We start from the raw sequence: 17,007 nt of genomic DNA, 5'->3' as shown, positions 1-17,007 counted from the left end.
CTTGACAGTGCTAAAATAGAGGTCTAAAAGACTCAGAATGTTGCATTGACTCAATGGTTTTGATTCTGTTCTGCGATGTCATCAACTGTTAATGAAATGATAAGCACATGGTTTCAATAAGTGCCAAAAGTTCCCTGAATTCATCAACACACAAACACAAGATGGTCTGTCAGAGATAATGAACTTCACTCAAAGACACAGGTAACACTTTACTATCAATACTGCAGCAGAAAACACTTTGATCACTTTTTGTTATTAGTTCATGGTTAAATGAATTGAAAATGATGCGATATGCCCCAAGAGCCTCTGAAATTGTTTCATTGGAACCACTGTCTTCCTTGGTGAGATGTGACATCATAATGACCGAGACCTACTCCATTCCGAGAAAAGAGATGCTCTCATGGGGGAGAGCTTGCTCTTTTCCCAGTTGACCCGAAGCCCCAGACGGCTGAGGTGCTCGAGGACCAGGGCCCTGTGCTCACATAACTGATAAGTGTGCTAGAGTGAGCCATACATTGTTCAGACATGAAAAATTAAACAAAATCAATACTCACATATCTTGGCTCGATAAACCAAAATATTCTCCTCAGACGGACCGTCTAAATAACCGTTGAAATTTAAATGGTAGAGATTCGCGCTTCAGGATCGTGACGTTGTGACTACAATTTTATTAAAACTAACAGATATCTTTTTTTATTACATGAAGGTCACATTAACATTGTCTCGGAAACTTTTTAGCATGTTTTCATCGTTTATTTTTTACTTTTAAATGACAATATTGGTTTAGCCTTACAAGACACAGGAAATCAATGACGATGTTTATTGTGTGACATTTAATTATATGCAGTTGGGCTTCATAAAATGCTAGTTATGAAATTAGCATTACATGAAAGAGTACTATATCTACCCTAACACTGTTTACACTATTTCATGAAATATGGGTGGTTCTACTGTATGACATCACTGTCTGCAGGTGAGTGAAAGACTTTAGTGAAGGTGAAACTATCACTGATTAACTGAAAGCTGCTTGAAACTCTCTGAAACTAGTGATTACATCTGAGATTCTCTCACAGGTAAGTGACAGAAATGTAAGAGTTTAGCAGAGTTTAATACCATGATGCAGTATTACCAAAAGCTTTTCATGTTATTAAAAGTGTGTTTTTAATGTAATATCATGTCAGACTCCAGAAACAGGAAAAACTTGACCAGTAGACAGAATGAACAAAGTCCAGTGAAAACTACTCCATAAAATGAAAATTGCATGATGTTTAGAGGACCTTTATTTATTGGGTAATTTATCTGAAAAATAAGTACTTTGCTGTGTTGTCTTTCATATAGAAAGATTCTTTTATAATGGTATTGAATGCTGTTGTTCTTCACTGTAGCTCGTAGAGACATTTTATGCACAAGAGAGATGATAATCAATTTCTTTGACATAAACAACTGTTCATATTTACATTGTTATAATAGATTTTATAAATACACTGGAGTATGTTGTAGCACTTTATTTTACAGTCCTGTTTCACATGTACATATATACCTATTGTTGTAATTACAATAACAGGATAATAACTAAGTACTAGTCCTGAACCTAATCCTAACCTGTAGTTACCTCATATGTTATACAGTACTTTCTTGGTAAGTACACTGTAAGTACATTGAAAGTGCACGTACTGTAAAATAAAGTGCAACCGAATGTGTCACCATAAAGATTGCATGTTATCCACTATCAGTGTTTGTTTGACTGACATGAAACATTTACTTATCAATTTCAAGGTACCCAGACTAAGAAAGAATGATACGAGTTGTTGCCCTGCCTCTGGTGGTGTAGCCTAGCAGTTAAAGACCTGGAATAACTGACAGATTATAGTACTTACTTACTATAGTATTTTTAATACTAAGTATTTTTAAGTATTATTTTGAGGAATTTGTACTAATCATATAGCCTAAATTTGTACTTTGTAAAACCTTGTACTTTGTACTCCCTACAGTCTCATTTAGACTTTCAATTTATTCCTTATCAAAAGATAAGAAAGTCTACAATACCTGATAAACAGCTATCTGTTGCATTTCCATTCACCTCAATGGAAGTTGCTTGGCTTGTGCATGAAACCTAGAAATACACAACCAACCCATTGTCATAATTGTTCATGAACACAGCGTCTATAATATAATTTATGTTGCATGGAAAGAAATATTTTGTCAGTATACATGGCAACTTGTGAATTACAGAATTATACTTTTTTGGCCATATAAATGGTGTCTACGGCATCTGTAGACTGTGCTAACCAACTAAACTTTTACCCATGATATATTATCATTTTCTTTTCAGTCATGGCATCTTCCAGTGGTCCAGCACTAAATGAGGAGCTCCAGTGCTCCATCTGTCTGGAAGTGTTCACTGATCCAGTCACCACTCCATGTGGACACAACTTCTGCAGAACCTGCCTGAGCAAGTGCTGGACAAACACACAGACCTGCTTCTGTCCGTTCTGTAAAGAAAAATTCAGCAAAAGTCCTGATCTCAAGATTAATACAACACTCAGAGAGGTTGTGCAACACTTTAAGGAGAAGCTCGATCTAGGAGAATCTGAGGTGTTCTGTGACTTCTGTGATGAAAGAAAGCAGAAAGCTGTGAAGTCCTGCCTGACGTGTCAAAGCTCTTACTGTGATGATCATCTGGAGCTTCATCTCAGAGTCCCACGTCTAAAGAAACACACACTGATTGACGCTGTGGAAAATCTGGAGGATTATATATGCCAGAAACATGAGAGACCTCTGGAGATGTTCTGCAGAGATGATCAGACGTGTGTTTGTCTGTTCTGCACTGAAGGAGAACACAGGACTCACAACACTGTTCCTATAGAGGAGGAGAGTCGAGAGGAGAAGGTAAAGAGTTACAGACAAAACAATTTAAACACCCAATGAAATGCAGTTTTCTGTGTGTTGATGTTGATGCAGGTCATACTGAAATACACTATATGGCCAAAAGTATTGGGACGCCCCTCCAAATAAATGAATTCAGGTGATCCAATCAATTCCATGGCCACAGGTGAATGAAATCAAGCACTAGGCATGCAGACTGCTTCTAAAAACATTTGTGAAAGAATGGGTCGCTCTCAGGAGCTCAGTGAATTCAAGCGTGATAACGTGATAGGTTGCCATTCGTGTCCATTTGTGAAATTTCCTCACTACTAAATATTCCACAGTCAACTGTTAGTGGTATCATAACAAAGTGAAAGCAACTGGGAACAACATCAACTCAGCCACGAAGTGGTAGGCCATGTAAAGGTATCTCATGTAAGTCCTTCAGGGTATCTTGGAGAGGTGAGGTGTCCAAGTCACATCATCTTGCTACTGGGGTACCTCAGGGCTCTGTGCTTGGACCACTTCTACATGTCATCACTGGGATCTGTCATTCAGGATCATGGTTTCTCCTATCAATGTTACGCTGATGACACACAACTCTACCTCTCATTCCAACCAGATGATCCGACGGTTGCTGGTCGCATCGCAGCCTGCCTGACAGCCATTTCTGCCTGGATGAAGGACCACCACCTTCAACTCAACCTTGCAAAAACGGAACTGCTTGTGGTCAGTGCCAACCCACCACTTCATCACAAGCTTTCAGTTCAACTTGGGTCGTCAACCATTACTCCTTCCAGGACAGCCAGGAACCTTGGAGTGGTGATGGATGATTGTTTAAGCTTCACAGATCATGTTGCGACAACGGCCCGGTCCTGCAGATTTGCCTTGTACAACATCAGGAAGATTAGACCCTTCCTATCAGAGCATTCCACACAAATCCTTGTCCAAGCTCTTGTTCTATCCAGACTGGTCTACTGTAATGCTCTCTTGGCTGGCCTTCCAGCATGCACTGTCAAGCCTCTACAACTGATCCAGAATGCTGCAGCAAGACTGGTCTTTAACGAACCAAAGAGAGCGCACGTCACTCCTCTCTTCGTCAGTCTGCATTGGCTGCCAGTAGCTGCTCGCATCCAATTCAAGGCTCTGATGTTTGCCTACAGAACGACCGCTGGCTCTGCATCGCTATATCTTAACTCACTACTTCAGACTTACGCACCCTCCAGAAACTTGCATTCTGCAAGTGAACGGCGGCTTGTGGTGCCATCACAAAGGGGCACAAAATTACTCTCACGGACCTTCTCCGGGACTGTTCCTGGCTGGTGGAACGACCTGCCACGCTCTATCCGAGCAACTGAATCTTTAGCCACTTTTAAAAAAATGCTAAAGACATATCTTCTTCGTCAACACTTGACCCAGTAATAGCAGCACTTACTTTTTTATCTATCTTAATCTTTTTTTATCATTTCTATTCTTTTTCCATCTGTGTATTTATTAAAAAAAGAAAAAAAATTCCTTGCTACGAGCACTTTACTGACGAAACTGTGACTTCACATAGCACCTACATACTGTTGTAATCATTTTGATTTGATTGCTTCTACTACTCTCTTTTGTAAGTTGCTTTGGAGAAAAGCATCTTCTAAATGACTAAATGTAAATATAATGTAAATGTAGATCACAGAGCGGGGTCAGCACATGCTGAGGCACACAGTGCGCAGAAGTCGCCAACTTTCTGTAGAGTCAGTAGCTACAGACCTCCAAACTTCATGTGTCCTTCCGATTAGCTCAAGAACAGTGCATAGAGAGCTTCATGGAATGGGCTTCCATGGCCGAGCAGCTGCATCCAAGCCTTACATCACCAAGTGCAATGCAAAGCGTCGGATGCAGTGGAGTAAAGCACACCGTCACTGGACTCTAGAGCAGTGGAGACGTGTTCTCTGGAGTGACCAATCACGCTTCTCTGTCTGGCAATCCGATGGACGAGTCTGGGTTTGGCGGTTTCCAGGAGAACGGTACTTGCCTGACTGCATTGTGCCAAGTGTAAAGTTTGGTGGCGGGGGATTATGGTGTGGGGTTGTTTTTCAGGGGTTGGGCTTGAACCCTTAGTTCCAGTGAAAGGAACTCTTAATGCTTCAGCATACCAAGACATTTTTGACAATTTCATGCTGCCAACTTTGTAGGAATAGTTTGGGGATGGCCCCTTCCTGTTCCAACATGACTGCGTACCAGTGCACAAAGCAAGGTCCATAAAGACACGGATGAGTGAGTTTGGTGTGGAGGAACTTGACTGGCCTGCACAGAGTCCTGACCTCAACCCGACAGAACACCTTTGGGATGAATTAGAGCGGAGACTGTGAGCCAGACGTTCTCACCAACATCAGTGCCTGACCTCACAAATGCGCTTCTAGAAGAATGGTCAAAAATTCCCATAAACACAATCCTAAAACTTTTGGCAATATAGTGTATGTCACTTGTCACTTTTTTTTTTTTTTTTACATAAATCAGCTAAAAATTAATTTTGTAAATTTTTGAGAATGCAATATGTTACCTTCAAAGCTGACAGAAATGGACTAAAAGCCAGGAGACTAAAGTTTTGAATTCATGGGGTCTTTATTCATTATTCAAATAAGAATGCTTGCTAACACTAATTTAGGGTTCAATTCTCACTTTTAATTAGTTGCTTTATATATTAGCTGCATATTACTAGTATATTGGCTGTTTATTAGTACTTATAAAGCACATATTAATGCCTTATTCTACATGACCATATTCTACATCCCTTAATCATACCCAATACCTGAACTTAAACGCAATAAAAACAACCTTACTAACTTTAAATAAGCAGTAAATTAAGAGTTAATTGAGGCAAAAGTTGTAGTTAATAGTGAATGTGTGTTCCCATTCAGTCGGTCACGTTCGACGTACGTCGGACAGACCGACGAATAGGAATCTCGCCAGAGAAGCCAATCTACTTCGAGTGTAACTAAACGAGCCAATGCACATTGGCATGCAATCATCTGCATCAGCTGCTCACCTCGCAGCGCGGGTATATAATGAGCAGCAGGTGCGTTGCATCTTCAGCTTTTCGCTTCGGAGCCGAACTACTGCAAACACGGTGGTTTCTACGAGCGAGTGTTTGAAGAACGGACTTCAACGAGCCAGCTCTCTCTCTGACTGCTCTTCTCGTCCGGTGCAGGAGGAACAGCACAGCAGCGGGGCCGATTTTTTCTTCTTTGCTTTGTGTTTTGCCTTTTTTATTTGAGCAAATTAAGCTGTGTATCAGCGTGAAGGCCGTTTTCACGGCTGGTGACGGTGCGCTTTAAGAGCGCTAAAAAGCTGTTCTCACAGCTGGTAAGAGCAGCGTCTGCAAAGAGAGTGCACACGACAGGCTGCACATTCCCTGTCTGTGCTGCAGCGGCTATTCCCCTGCGTGCTTCAGCACCTAAAAGAGTCAGTCCTTGAAAGAGCTTACACGAGTAGTTCGCGTCTTTTTAAAGATGTCGTTCTACTTGTGTGCTGCTGGATGCGGTCGTTACCTGGCGCCCCGGGATGGTCACCAACGCTGTATCGCGTGCTTGGGCTTAAGGCACGCTGAGGCGGCGTTTGTGGACGAGTCATGTACCCATTGTGGGATGATGACCGTCGCGGAGTTGCGGTCTAGACTCCAGTTCCTGCAAAGGGGCGGAGTCCCGGTGCCGTTGCCTCGTTCCAATCCTCCTCAGAGGGTTGCTTCGGGCAGCGGCACTGGTGACCTGAGGATCACGGTGAGCGCGCTTCCTTCGGGGAACCAACCCCCTAGGAACCCTCATCCCTCCTGCACTCCGCAGCCAGTAGAGCTGCCGGGGGAGCGTGGTGGACCACCCCAGAGGTGTGTACCATCCGTATCCTTCGGAGCTCCCCAGGATGACCGGATGTCGATCGCTGCATCGGAGGGTGAGCCTGATACTTCCGCGGATGACGATTCGGCGCAGCTGCCTCCCTCGGGAGTGACAACTGTGCCCGATTCAGACCCGGAAATGATGGCTATGCTTTCCCGGGCCGCCAACAGGGTCGGGCTCGTGTGGAATCCTCCACCGTGTCCCGAGCCCTCGAGGTTGGACGATTGGTATCTCGGGGTGGCAAGGGCTGGTTCTCAGCCCCCCACCCCAGTGCCTTTCTTCCCGGAGGTGCATGAAGAGCTCACTGGCACGTGGACGGCACCTTTTACTGCCCGAAACCGTGTCGGTGGGTCCTCCTCCCTCACCACCCTTGACGGCGGGGCAGCGAAGGGTTATACGCGCATACCCCCTGTGGAACGGGCCGTTGCTATGCAACTGTGCCCTAACTCAAAATTTCGTGGTGAGCCGTCTCTCCCTTCCCGGGCCTGTAAGCACTCGTCGGATCTTACCGGCAAGGCTTACCAGGCCTGTGGGGAAGCTGCCTCTGCCCTACACGCTATGGCGTTGTTGCAGGTCCATCAGGCCAAGGCACTGAGGGATCTGCACGAGGGTGGTCATGACCCACAAGTTCTTCAGGAACTTCGTGCCGCGACGGACCTCGCGCTTCGTGCGACGAAGGTTACGGCGCGGTCAGTGGGTCGTGCGATGTCCACACTTGTGGTCCAGGAGCGCCATCTCTGGCTGTGTCTCGCGGACATGAGGGATACCGACAAGGTCAGGTTTCTTAATTCCCCCGTGTCCCAGACCGGCCTCTTCGGCGACGCGGTCGAGAACTTTGCCCAACAGTTCTCGACTGTACAAAAGCAGTCTGAGGCCATCAGTCATATCCTGCCGAGGCGGTCAGCTGCTGCTCCACCACCGCCCGCAGCACCTCAGACTGCTCGTCGCCGAGGGCGCCCCCCTGCGGCCGCCCCCGCTCCCGCGCCCCAGCAGCAGCAGCCTCCGGCTAAGCGGCGCCGTGGAGCCGGTCGCGGTCGGGGCGCCCAGCCCGTCCCGCCACCCCCCAAGAAGAAGGGTGGCAAGGCCAAGTCCAAGCGGCCCTAGGACGGGCGACCCGGAGATGGAGAGGACTGCTCTACAGGAGGTGGTGACCGCACCGCTCCTTCCCCCGGAGGAGGGCCGGGTGGAAAATCTTTTGTTTCCTTTTGTTTTTGTTCCGCCGCTGGCCCAACAGCCAGCGGTACCCAAATTCTCAATAAAAGAGCAGTTTCCTCTATCTCCGGGTCCGAAGAGGGCTCGGAGAGCAGTGGGAGGGCAAGAACCTCACCACTCTCATCCCCCTCTTCTCTCGCCAGCGGACAGCAGCGAGCAGCAGGCAGTCAAAGCCTCGACTGCTCCCTCTGTCCACCCGTGGAAGCAGGTAAGTGTTGCACAGCACACTGTGACGCCGCGTCGGGCCGCCTCGCAGAGAGAGCCCCCCGGGCCGCGTCCCTGCGTTCCACCTCGCTGCCCCGCTGCGGGTGCGCCTGTGGTTCCTCTGGTCCCGCTGGTACGGTCTCTGGGGGCCTGGTTAGCGCTCACCAGTCCGTCCCGCTGGCTCATTCGGACCATCAGGCTCGGCTATGCGATTCAGTTCGCCCGGCGTCCCCCCAGGTTCAGGGGTGTCCACTTCACTGTAGTGAAAGATGTCGATGCCCCTGTCTTGCGTGCGGAGATCGCAGTCCTACTGGCGAAGGATGCGATACAGCCGGTCCCTCCAGCCGATATGAGGTCAGGGTTCTACAGTCCCTACTTCATTGTACCCAAGAAAAGCGGCGGGTTACGACCGATCCTGGATCTGCGCGTCTTGAATCGGAGCCTTCACAAGCTACCGTTCAAGATGCTCACGCAGAAACGCATTTTCGAATGCGTCCGTCCCCGGGATTGGTTTGCAGCGATCGACCTGAAGGACGCGTACTTTCATGTCTCGATCCTTCCGCGACACAGGCCTTTCCTGCGGTTCGCGTTCGAAGGTCGGGCATATCAGTACAGAGTCCTACCCTTCGGGCTGGCCCTGTCTCCCCGCGTCTTCACGAAGGTCGTGGAGGGAGCCCTTGTTCCCATGAGAGAACAGGGTGTTCGCATTCTCAACTATCTCGACGACTGGCTCATTTTAGCACAGTCCCGGGATCAGTTGTGCGAACACAGGGATTTGGTGCTCAGACACCTCAGCCAGTTGGGGCTTCAGGTCAACTGGGAAAAGAGCAAACTCGCCCCGGTGCAGAGGATCTCTTTTCTCGGTATGGAGTTGGATTCGGTCGAGCAGATAGCACGCCTCACAGAGGAACGTGCTCGGTCAGTGTTGAACTGCCTGAATACGTTCAACGGCAGGACAGCGGTCCCACTGAAATTCTTTCAGAGGCTCCTGGGGCATATGGCGGCTGCTGCGGCTGTAACACCGCTCGGTCTGCTTCATATGAGACCGCTTCAGCACTGGCTTCACGGCCGAGTCCCGAGATGGGCGTGGCAGCGTGGCACGTTCCGGGTGTCAATCACTCAGGAGTGCCGCCGAACCTTCAGTCCGTGGTCGGACCCCTTGTTTCTTCGGGCAGGAGTGCCCTTAGAACAGGTGTCCCGGCATGCTGTGGTGTTCACAGATGCTTCTGCCACCGGCTGGGGTGCCACGTACAACGGGCATGCAGTGTCAGGGGTTTGGACGGGACCCCATCTGCATTGGCACATCAACTGCCTCGAGTTGCTGGCAGTACGCCTTGCTCTGAGCCGCCTCAAAGGCCTGCTACGGGGCAAGCATGTACTGGTCCGTACGGACAACACTGCGACCGTTGCGTACATCAACCATCAAGGTGGTCTACGCTCCCGTCGCATGTCGCAACTCGCCCGCCATCTCCTCCTGTGGAGTCGGAAGTTTCTGAGGTCGCTTCGCGCCACTCATGTCCCCGGTGTGCTCAACCGTGTGGCCGACGAGCTATCACGAGCTGCGCTGCCAGGAGAATGGCGACTCCACCCCCAGGTGGTTCAGCTGATCTGGAGAGAGTTCGGAGAGGCTCAGGTAGACCTGTTTGCCTCACCAGAAACCTCCCACTGCCAGTTGTTTTACTCTCTGACCGGGGGAACACTCGGGACAGACGCACTGGCACACAGCTGGCCCCGGGGCCTGCGCAAATATGCGTTTCCCCCAGTGAGCCTACTTGCACAGACTCTGTGCAAAGTCAGGGAGGACGAGGAGCAGGTCTTGCTGATTGCGCCTTACTGGCCCAACCGGACCTGGTTCCCAGAACTCTCACTCCTCGCGACAGCCCCTCCCTGGCCCATTCCTCTGAGGAACGACCTTCTTTCTCAGAGACGGGGCACTCTTTGGCACCCGCGTCCAGACCTCTGGAAACTCCATGTCTGGTCCCTGGACGGGACGCGGAGGTTCTAGGTGACTTACCCCCCGAGGTACTTAACACCATCACTTCGGCTCGCGCACTGTCTACGAGACGTGCTTACGCCTCGAAGTGGAACCTGTTCGTCGAGTGGTGCTCTTCTCGCCGGGAAGACCCCCGAAGATGCTCGATCGGTGTCGTGCTTTCCTTCTTGCAGCAGGGGTTGGAGCGTAGGCTGTCCCCCTCCACCCTCAAAGTCCATTCTGCTGCTATCTCCGCTTACCACGACCACATAGATGGCAAATCTGTTGGTCAGCACGACCTGGTCGTCAGGTTCCTTAGGGGGGCGAGACGGTTAAATCCTCCTCGTCCCCCCTCCATACCCTCTTGGGACCTTACTCTGGTGCTCAGAGCACTTCAGATTGCTCCCTTTGAGCCTTTGCTGTCAGCAGACTTAAAGATTCTGTCTATGAAGACTTTGCTGCTGGTGGCATTGGCCTCCGTCAAGAGGGTAGGGGACCTGCAGTCATTTTCGGTCGACGAATCGTGCCTACAGTTCGGGCCGGGTGATAGCCATGTGGTACTAAGACCCCGGCCTGGCTATGTGCCCAAGGTTCCTACCACTCCCTTCAGGGACCAGGTAGTGAGCCTGCAAGCGCTGCCCTCGGAGGAGGCAGACCCAGCCCTGGCTTTGCTCTGTCCAGTTCGCGCCTTGCGACTGTACATAGACAGAACTCGAAGCTTCAGGACCTCAGACCAGCTCTTTGTCTGTTACGGAGGCCAGCAGAAGGGAAAGGCTGTCTCCAAGCAGAGGATGGCCCACTGGATAGTGGATGCCATCGCCCTGGCTTACCAAGCTCAGGGCGTGCCCTGCCCGCTCAGGTTGCATGCTCACTCCACGAGAGGTGTGGCATCCTCCTGGGCGCTGGCTCGTGGCGCCTCGCTAACAGACATTTGTAGAGCTGCGGGCTGGGCGACACCTAACACGTTCGCTAGATACTATAGCCTTCGTGTCGAGCCGGTCTCCTCCCGTGTTCTCGCCTCAGGTCAGAGGCACGGAGAGGCCCCGGCTTAGTGTCGGCTTGCTGCGCTACATGCGCGTTCTATTCTCCAGAGAGTCCCTACGGGCAGACCCTGTTGAGTCCTCCGGTTACCCTTCGGCAGCCGACGTGGCGGAGCGTCTGGCGCCAGGCCTATACTCCGTTGTATCCTTGAGAACCGGATTTAGGCTGGGTTCCATATGTGTGACCCTACGGGGATCCCATATGGCTTTTCCACGGCTGCTCTTAAACGAAGCCCGTGTCTTTCCCTCTGGGAGAACCCATCTCTATCGAGTTGGAGTCACCCCAGTTCTTCCATATGTAGCACAGCCCTACAGGGTTAGTCCATATGTACTTCTCCACATAACTCCTTCGGGGAAGGATGTGGCTTCCGCAGCGTTCCTTCAAACGAAGGTTACGCTTTCCCAGCGTTATCCAATAGTCTCACTGAATGGGTTTTGGAACAACAGTGATCGACCCTCTCTGTGTGTTAGCCCTGTCCCACCGTCCGCAGGCAAGGGGGTTCAGGTGGCTTACAACAGAGCGCTGGAGGAGGGCAGCTCCTGTGGCGCTTTGGTAGGGATTCCTATTCGTCGGTCTGTCCGACGTACGTCGAACGTGACCGACTGAATGGGAACGTCTCGGTTACAAAGGTAACCCTCGTTCCCTGAAGGAGGGAACGGAGACGTACGTCCCGTCGCCACAGTTGTTGTCCTGCTGTGCTGCCGCCTGCTTGGTTCGGCTCCTCAGCGAAAACCTGAAGATGCAACGCACCTGCTGCTCATTATATACCCGCGCTGCGAGGTGAGCAGCTGATGCAGATGATTGCATGCCAATGTGCATTGGCTCGTTTAGTTACACTCGAAGTAGATTGGCTTCTCTGGCGAGATTCCTATTCGTCGGTCTGTCCGACGTACGTCTCCGTTCCCTCCTTCAGGGAACGAGGGTTACCTTTGTAACCGAGACGTTCCCATTACTGAAGTGTTTCATTTTTTTTTTTTTTTTTCTCAGAAGATGGAAATGTGTGTGTTTTTCTCTGTATGTTTCATCATCTGGTTCAGACACAGACAGGCGAGCAGCAGATGATCCAGAAGAGAATAAAGAAGATTCAAGAGATCAAACACTCAGTAAAGCCGAGAAATGTGAGTCGAAAAAATAAAATTAAAATGAATAATAATTTAATTTTCTAAATAAATTGTTGCCTCTTGTTCAAATTTTGATCCAGTTGTCACAGTTAAACATCATAACATTTAAAAATCCCACATTTCAAGTGACTTGAGGCCAAAAGATGAAGAGAGAAATTCTTTTATTTCCTTTTATTAAACAGCTTTATCAGATTATTTCCGTCTGATATACATACCTGAACCTAGTATTCTTTAACAAAGTGTCTGAGTCCATCACTGAGTGAATAGTCTTCTGGCTTCTTGCACTTTGGGCCACAACTTGATACAAGCTTTGCGATCTTTCTTAGAGAAGTGTTACTTGAACTGAATCTTCCTCTTTTTGCAGCCTACCACCTCCAATGACAGTTTCCTTACATCATCTCGAACCGTCCACATTTCAAACTGGATGATTATTGGTCTGGGTGTCCTGTTGGTAGCAGTGTTAATCATCTTTCCTAAACAATATACTGTGAGTCTGAATGAGTGTGTGTCAGTGCATTGGTTTAGGAGCATAGGGAGGTTTGGTGTTTGTGGTTTGGTGTGTCTTCAGCTGCTTCTTGAGCAGATGGTCTTCAAAGAGATTGTCTCAGCAGTTCAGGTGGAGGCTAAAATAAATAAATGAAGGATTTAAATGGATTTAGTGGAAAGAAAAAATAACAGTAAAAGTTTTTTTTTTTTTTTTTTTGTAAAATCAAGTGTAACTGTTTGCAAATAATATTTTATGTCTAAATATGCATTGATTCATATACCTAATATGTTGAAAACATAAAACTTTTGGTGGTAAAAACTACAAATCAGCCACTGTGCAGCAATGAAGGGGTGACACTCTAAAATGTGCAAAAAAAAAACACATCATATGAACTAGCATAACTATAACACAGAGCAAGTTTTTGCAAATGTGTGAAATAAAATTTCATTGGGTTATTACACACACAAATGAACCGGTGTGGCTGTATCAATATGGTAAAATTGAGCCAAAAGACTCAAATAAGAGGTTGAAATCAGATCAGACCCAGATTCATTAAGCTTTGATAAAGCATACCTGTTTATTTTTGTTACATTTTTATTGAATTTTGATGTTATGTGTAACAAAATGTCCTTCTCAGTGTTCAGGTTTGACTGTAGTAAATGTAATGCAAAAACTGACACTTGAAATCAACATTAAGAAAAAAAATTGACAAAAAGTAGTCTTGAGTATGTCCAAGTATAAATTCAAATCCAAAACTTAATAAAAATAAGTATTTATTTCTAAAAACACTAGATAATTTATAAGCCACTAGTGGTTACACCATGGCATTACAAAAGTTTTTCTTTTTTTACCCCCACCAGATTGTACTAATATACCTTCAAAAAATGGATTTTAAAAGCCTCATCTCTATTTTAACATTGAATCTGCTTTAATTGAAAAATTATTGAAAAATATATTAGAAAAACAGTGTATTATTTTAATGGGGACAATAGCTAATAAAAATGGATAAATATTGCATAGTATCATAAAATACCCTCAAAATAAAAAAAAAAATATTATTGAACAAAAATATATTACATTGGTATAATGTATATATATATATATATATATATATGTGTGCAATTGTCTTCTCTCTCTCCGGCTGTAGATGTGCTCATCCCTGAACAGCCTTTCACACACCAAGAACTGGACTGAGATCAGTAGTGACTCTGATGTGTATGTGCTGAAAAGAGCTCTGACTGAACTGAGGAAAACTCATGAGACACTAAATGAAAAAATCAGTCAAACTGGTATGTGAATATCAAAGTTGTCAGTAACTGAGAAAATACATTTTTCAAAAAAAAAAAAAAAAAAAAACTACATTATTATAAAATCACTTAAAGTTTTATCTTCAACTCACGTCATAACCAGTTATAGAAGTATTATGGTAACTTTAGTGACATGTAAGTCACATGACATAACTATCCCTGTACAAACTCTATCACAGGATCATGTGACATACACCCAGAATCTGACTACTAAATAAACTGTCTAAAAAGTTTTCCCTCCTCACAAGGACAATTTAGACATTTTACAGCAAACATTCTTTTTTTTTTTTTTTTTATTCAGTGAATAATTATTATAACATCTTTAATAAAAATAAAACCTTGACATTTCTGCTTTTAAATCCTCTGGTAGGATCATCCCATACATTTAAATTGTAAGTGATTTTATGTGTTAAACACATTCTGCATTGTGTTTTACTGATGCTGTCAGTGGAGAGAAACTCCCTGAAATTAAATAATTCATCATTATATTGTCATCTGTGTTCACAGGGTTGAAGTTTGTACAGAAGTTTGCAGGTAGAGTGAGACTGACACCATTTTCTTCAATACACTCACAATACTTTGTTATAATCTGTATTTACTGTACTTATGAAAATGTTTGTTCTGAAGTTGATTGATAATGTCTGATCTCTCTCAGTGGATGTGACTCTGGATCCTGATACAGCGAATCCATATTTAATCCTGTCTGATGATGGAAAACAAGTCAGTCGTGGACACATTGAGCGGAATGTCCTAGAAAACCCAAAGAGATTTGATACTTGTGTAATTGTTCTGGCAAAGGAGGGATTCAGTTCAGGGAGATTTTACTATGAGGTGCAGGTGAAGGGAAAGACTCAGTGGGATTTAGGAGTGGCCAGAGAATCCATTAACAGGAAGGGGAAGATCATACTGAGTCCTGAGGATGGATACTGGACTGTGATTCTGAGGAATGAGAATCGATATGAAGCTTGTGAAAGTCCATCTGTCTCTTTATCTCTGAAAGTGAAACCTGAGAAGGTGGGAGTGTTTGTGGATTATGAGGAGGGTCTGGTCTCTTTTTATGACGTGGACTCCAGATCTCATATCTACTCTTTCACTGGTCAGACTTTTATTGAGAAACTCTATCCATATTTTAACCCATACCTTAATGATAAAGGTAAAAACTCAAAGCCACTGATCATCACACCTGTCAGCTGAAACAAACAAAATACATCAAATCTGAAAAGATTAAATATGGATGTGATGTTTTTAGAATATGTAAATAAAAACCAAATAAGAATTTGCACAATCAACAATCAAGTAGATTTTACTTACAATTATAAAGAAATTTTTTTACATGTGATACAAGTGCAAAAAATAACTGAATCATCAAAACATCAACTATAATGAAATATTTGTGAGTTATGTACATGTAAATGGCCAATTTGTTGCACATAAAGGAGAAAAAAGGAGTACTGTTGCACATATATATTTAGTTTGTCTTTCATTAATACTTTGCTTTCAAATTTACTATGAAATTTTACATAATATGATTTAAAGGTGCAGTACACGATTTCTTAAATTCGATGTTGAACACTGTTGATATTTGAAATCAACCCAAACAAACCCACCCCTCTCTTCATTGCTCTGCCTCCAAAACACACACTCCATCCTAACCACTCTGCTCCGAGTCGATCTTGAACCCCAGCCTGATTGCTGCTGGCATCTGAGGCAAGTGCACTAACAATGACACTACACACCTCATTCTCTAGTGGACTCAGTAATATTTAGTCCACCTTTAATATTATATTGTGAAATTCTACATAATATGCTATTTCCAAACTTTCTGATGTGTTTCTACATGTTATTTGGTAAGGAAATCTCTGAAGCCATTTTCTCTCCTCTCCAGCTGTTGTATTACTTGTGAAATATTGTGGTTTTTGGTTTATATTGTAATAACTGCAGCATCTGAATAAAGACAAGTGTTCAATTCTATAACTGATACTGCTTGTAAACTAAATTAAACAGCTTGCTGATTATTATGCAAAAACACATTGAAGAATGATGGATATCTGCTCACATACAGTAAACAACAGACAGTATCTTTATTGTTGACTTGAATCAGTTTCATATGACAGTACTGAATTATTATTAAGTGTAAATGACCATTCGATATAGTAAATATTCTTCAAGAGAAGTGAGAGCATTAGAAAGCGTCACAATGAAAGAGTTTTTCACTTTGGTTTGACCACAATCGGTGAATCCGTGAACCTGAGTGAGCTGACGGCAGTCCATCGATGCCAGGAGCTTCTGAGAGCCGGAGACATTTCAATGCATTTCATTAAGGAAAATTCATTGAAGGAGAACACCTGCACACGTAAGCATAGGCTATTTATTTACCAATATTTTGGCTAGTAGCCTGTGACAAGATACCTTAAACTATGTTTAAGTGAGTGTGCAGTTTTTCCCCCTCAATCGTAGTTTTTATCCTCAACTTGCACCTCTATAGGTGTGCGTTCACTTTGCCTCAATTACTCTATTAAGGAAAATGGGAGCAACACTAGCTAATCAGGATCCATAAATTTTATGTCAATCAAATTGTTGAAGATCCTTTTCATGTACAGAAATATCAGTTTAAAATTCAATTGATAAGTAAGTATTCTGAGGCAAAAATTGTACTTTTAGGCGTACAACAGCTTGTCACTGGAGTAATACCCTGAAAAGGACAACTTTGGACCTTATTTACTCCTAAACAGTTCATAGTAGTACCCCATAGTAGTTTTTACATATTACAACTCTAAGGTAGTAATATGCATCTTTTAAGGGTAAATAAGACATAAATATATCCCTTTAAGGATCTAAAGGTACAATTTGTTAATGAAACTGGGATTGAACACCAACTGCAAGGAGGCCACATCATCAAATGACATTTGACAAATGCAGC

The 17,007-nt window shown here is 45.2% G+C and overlaps 1 protein-coding gene across 1 annotated transcript; it reads left to right on the top strand.

The window, feature by feature from the left end:
• The first annotated feature begins 954 nt into the window (after positions 1–954).
• LOC137009284 (zinc-binding protein A33-like) lies at positions 955–16,037 on the top strand. Its single transcript, XM_067371355.1, has 7 exons — positions 955–1,073; positions 2,333–2,889; positions 12,210–12,290; positions 12,658–12,780; positions 13,928–14,069; positions 14,595–14,621; positions 14,743–16,037. Exons 2-7 carry the CDS (start codon positions 2,335–2,337, stop codon positions 15,279–15,281), a joined length of 1,467 nt encoding a protein of 488 aa, XP_067227456.1. The 5' UTR covers positions 955–1,073; positions 2,333–2,334; the 3' UTR covers positions 15,282–16,037.
• Positions 16,038–17,007: the final 970 nt, after the last annotated feature.

Source organism: Chanodichthys erythropterus, chromosome 20 (assembly GCF_024489055.1).
Source record: "Chanodichthys erythropterus isolate Z2021 chromosome 20, ASM2448905v1, whole genome shotgun sequence".
Classification (NCBI taxonomy): Eukaryota; Metazoa; Chordata; class Actinopteri; order Cypriniformes; family Xenocyprididae; genus Chanodichthys; species Chanodichthys erythropterus.
This window is presented reverse-complemented; position numbering and strand designations above follow the sequence as displayed.

Bases quoted from the DNA above. Each gene is read 5' to 3' on its own strand.
- LOC137009284 (XM_067371355.1), top strand. From the start codon at position 2,335: ATGGCATCTTCCAGTGGTCCAGCACTAAATGAGGAGCTCCAGTGCTCC. The intron at 12,781-13,927 runs GTGAGTCTGAAT...CTCCGGCTGTAG, and splicing joins TCTTTCCTAAACAATATACT to ATGTGCTCATCCCTGAACAG. The intron at 14,622-14,742 runs GTAGAGTGAGAC...GATCTCTCTCAG, and splicing joins GTTTGTACAGAAGTTTGCAG to TGGATGTGACTCTGGATCCT.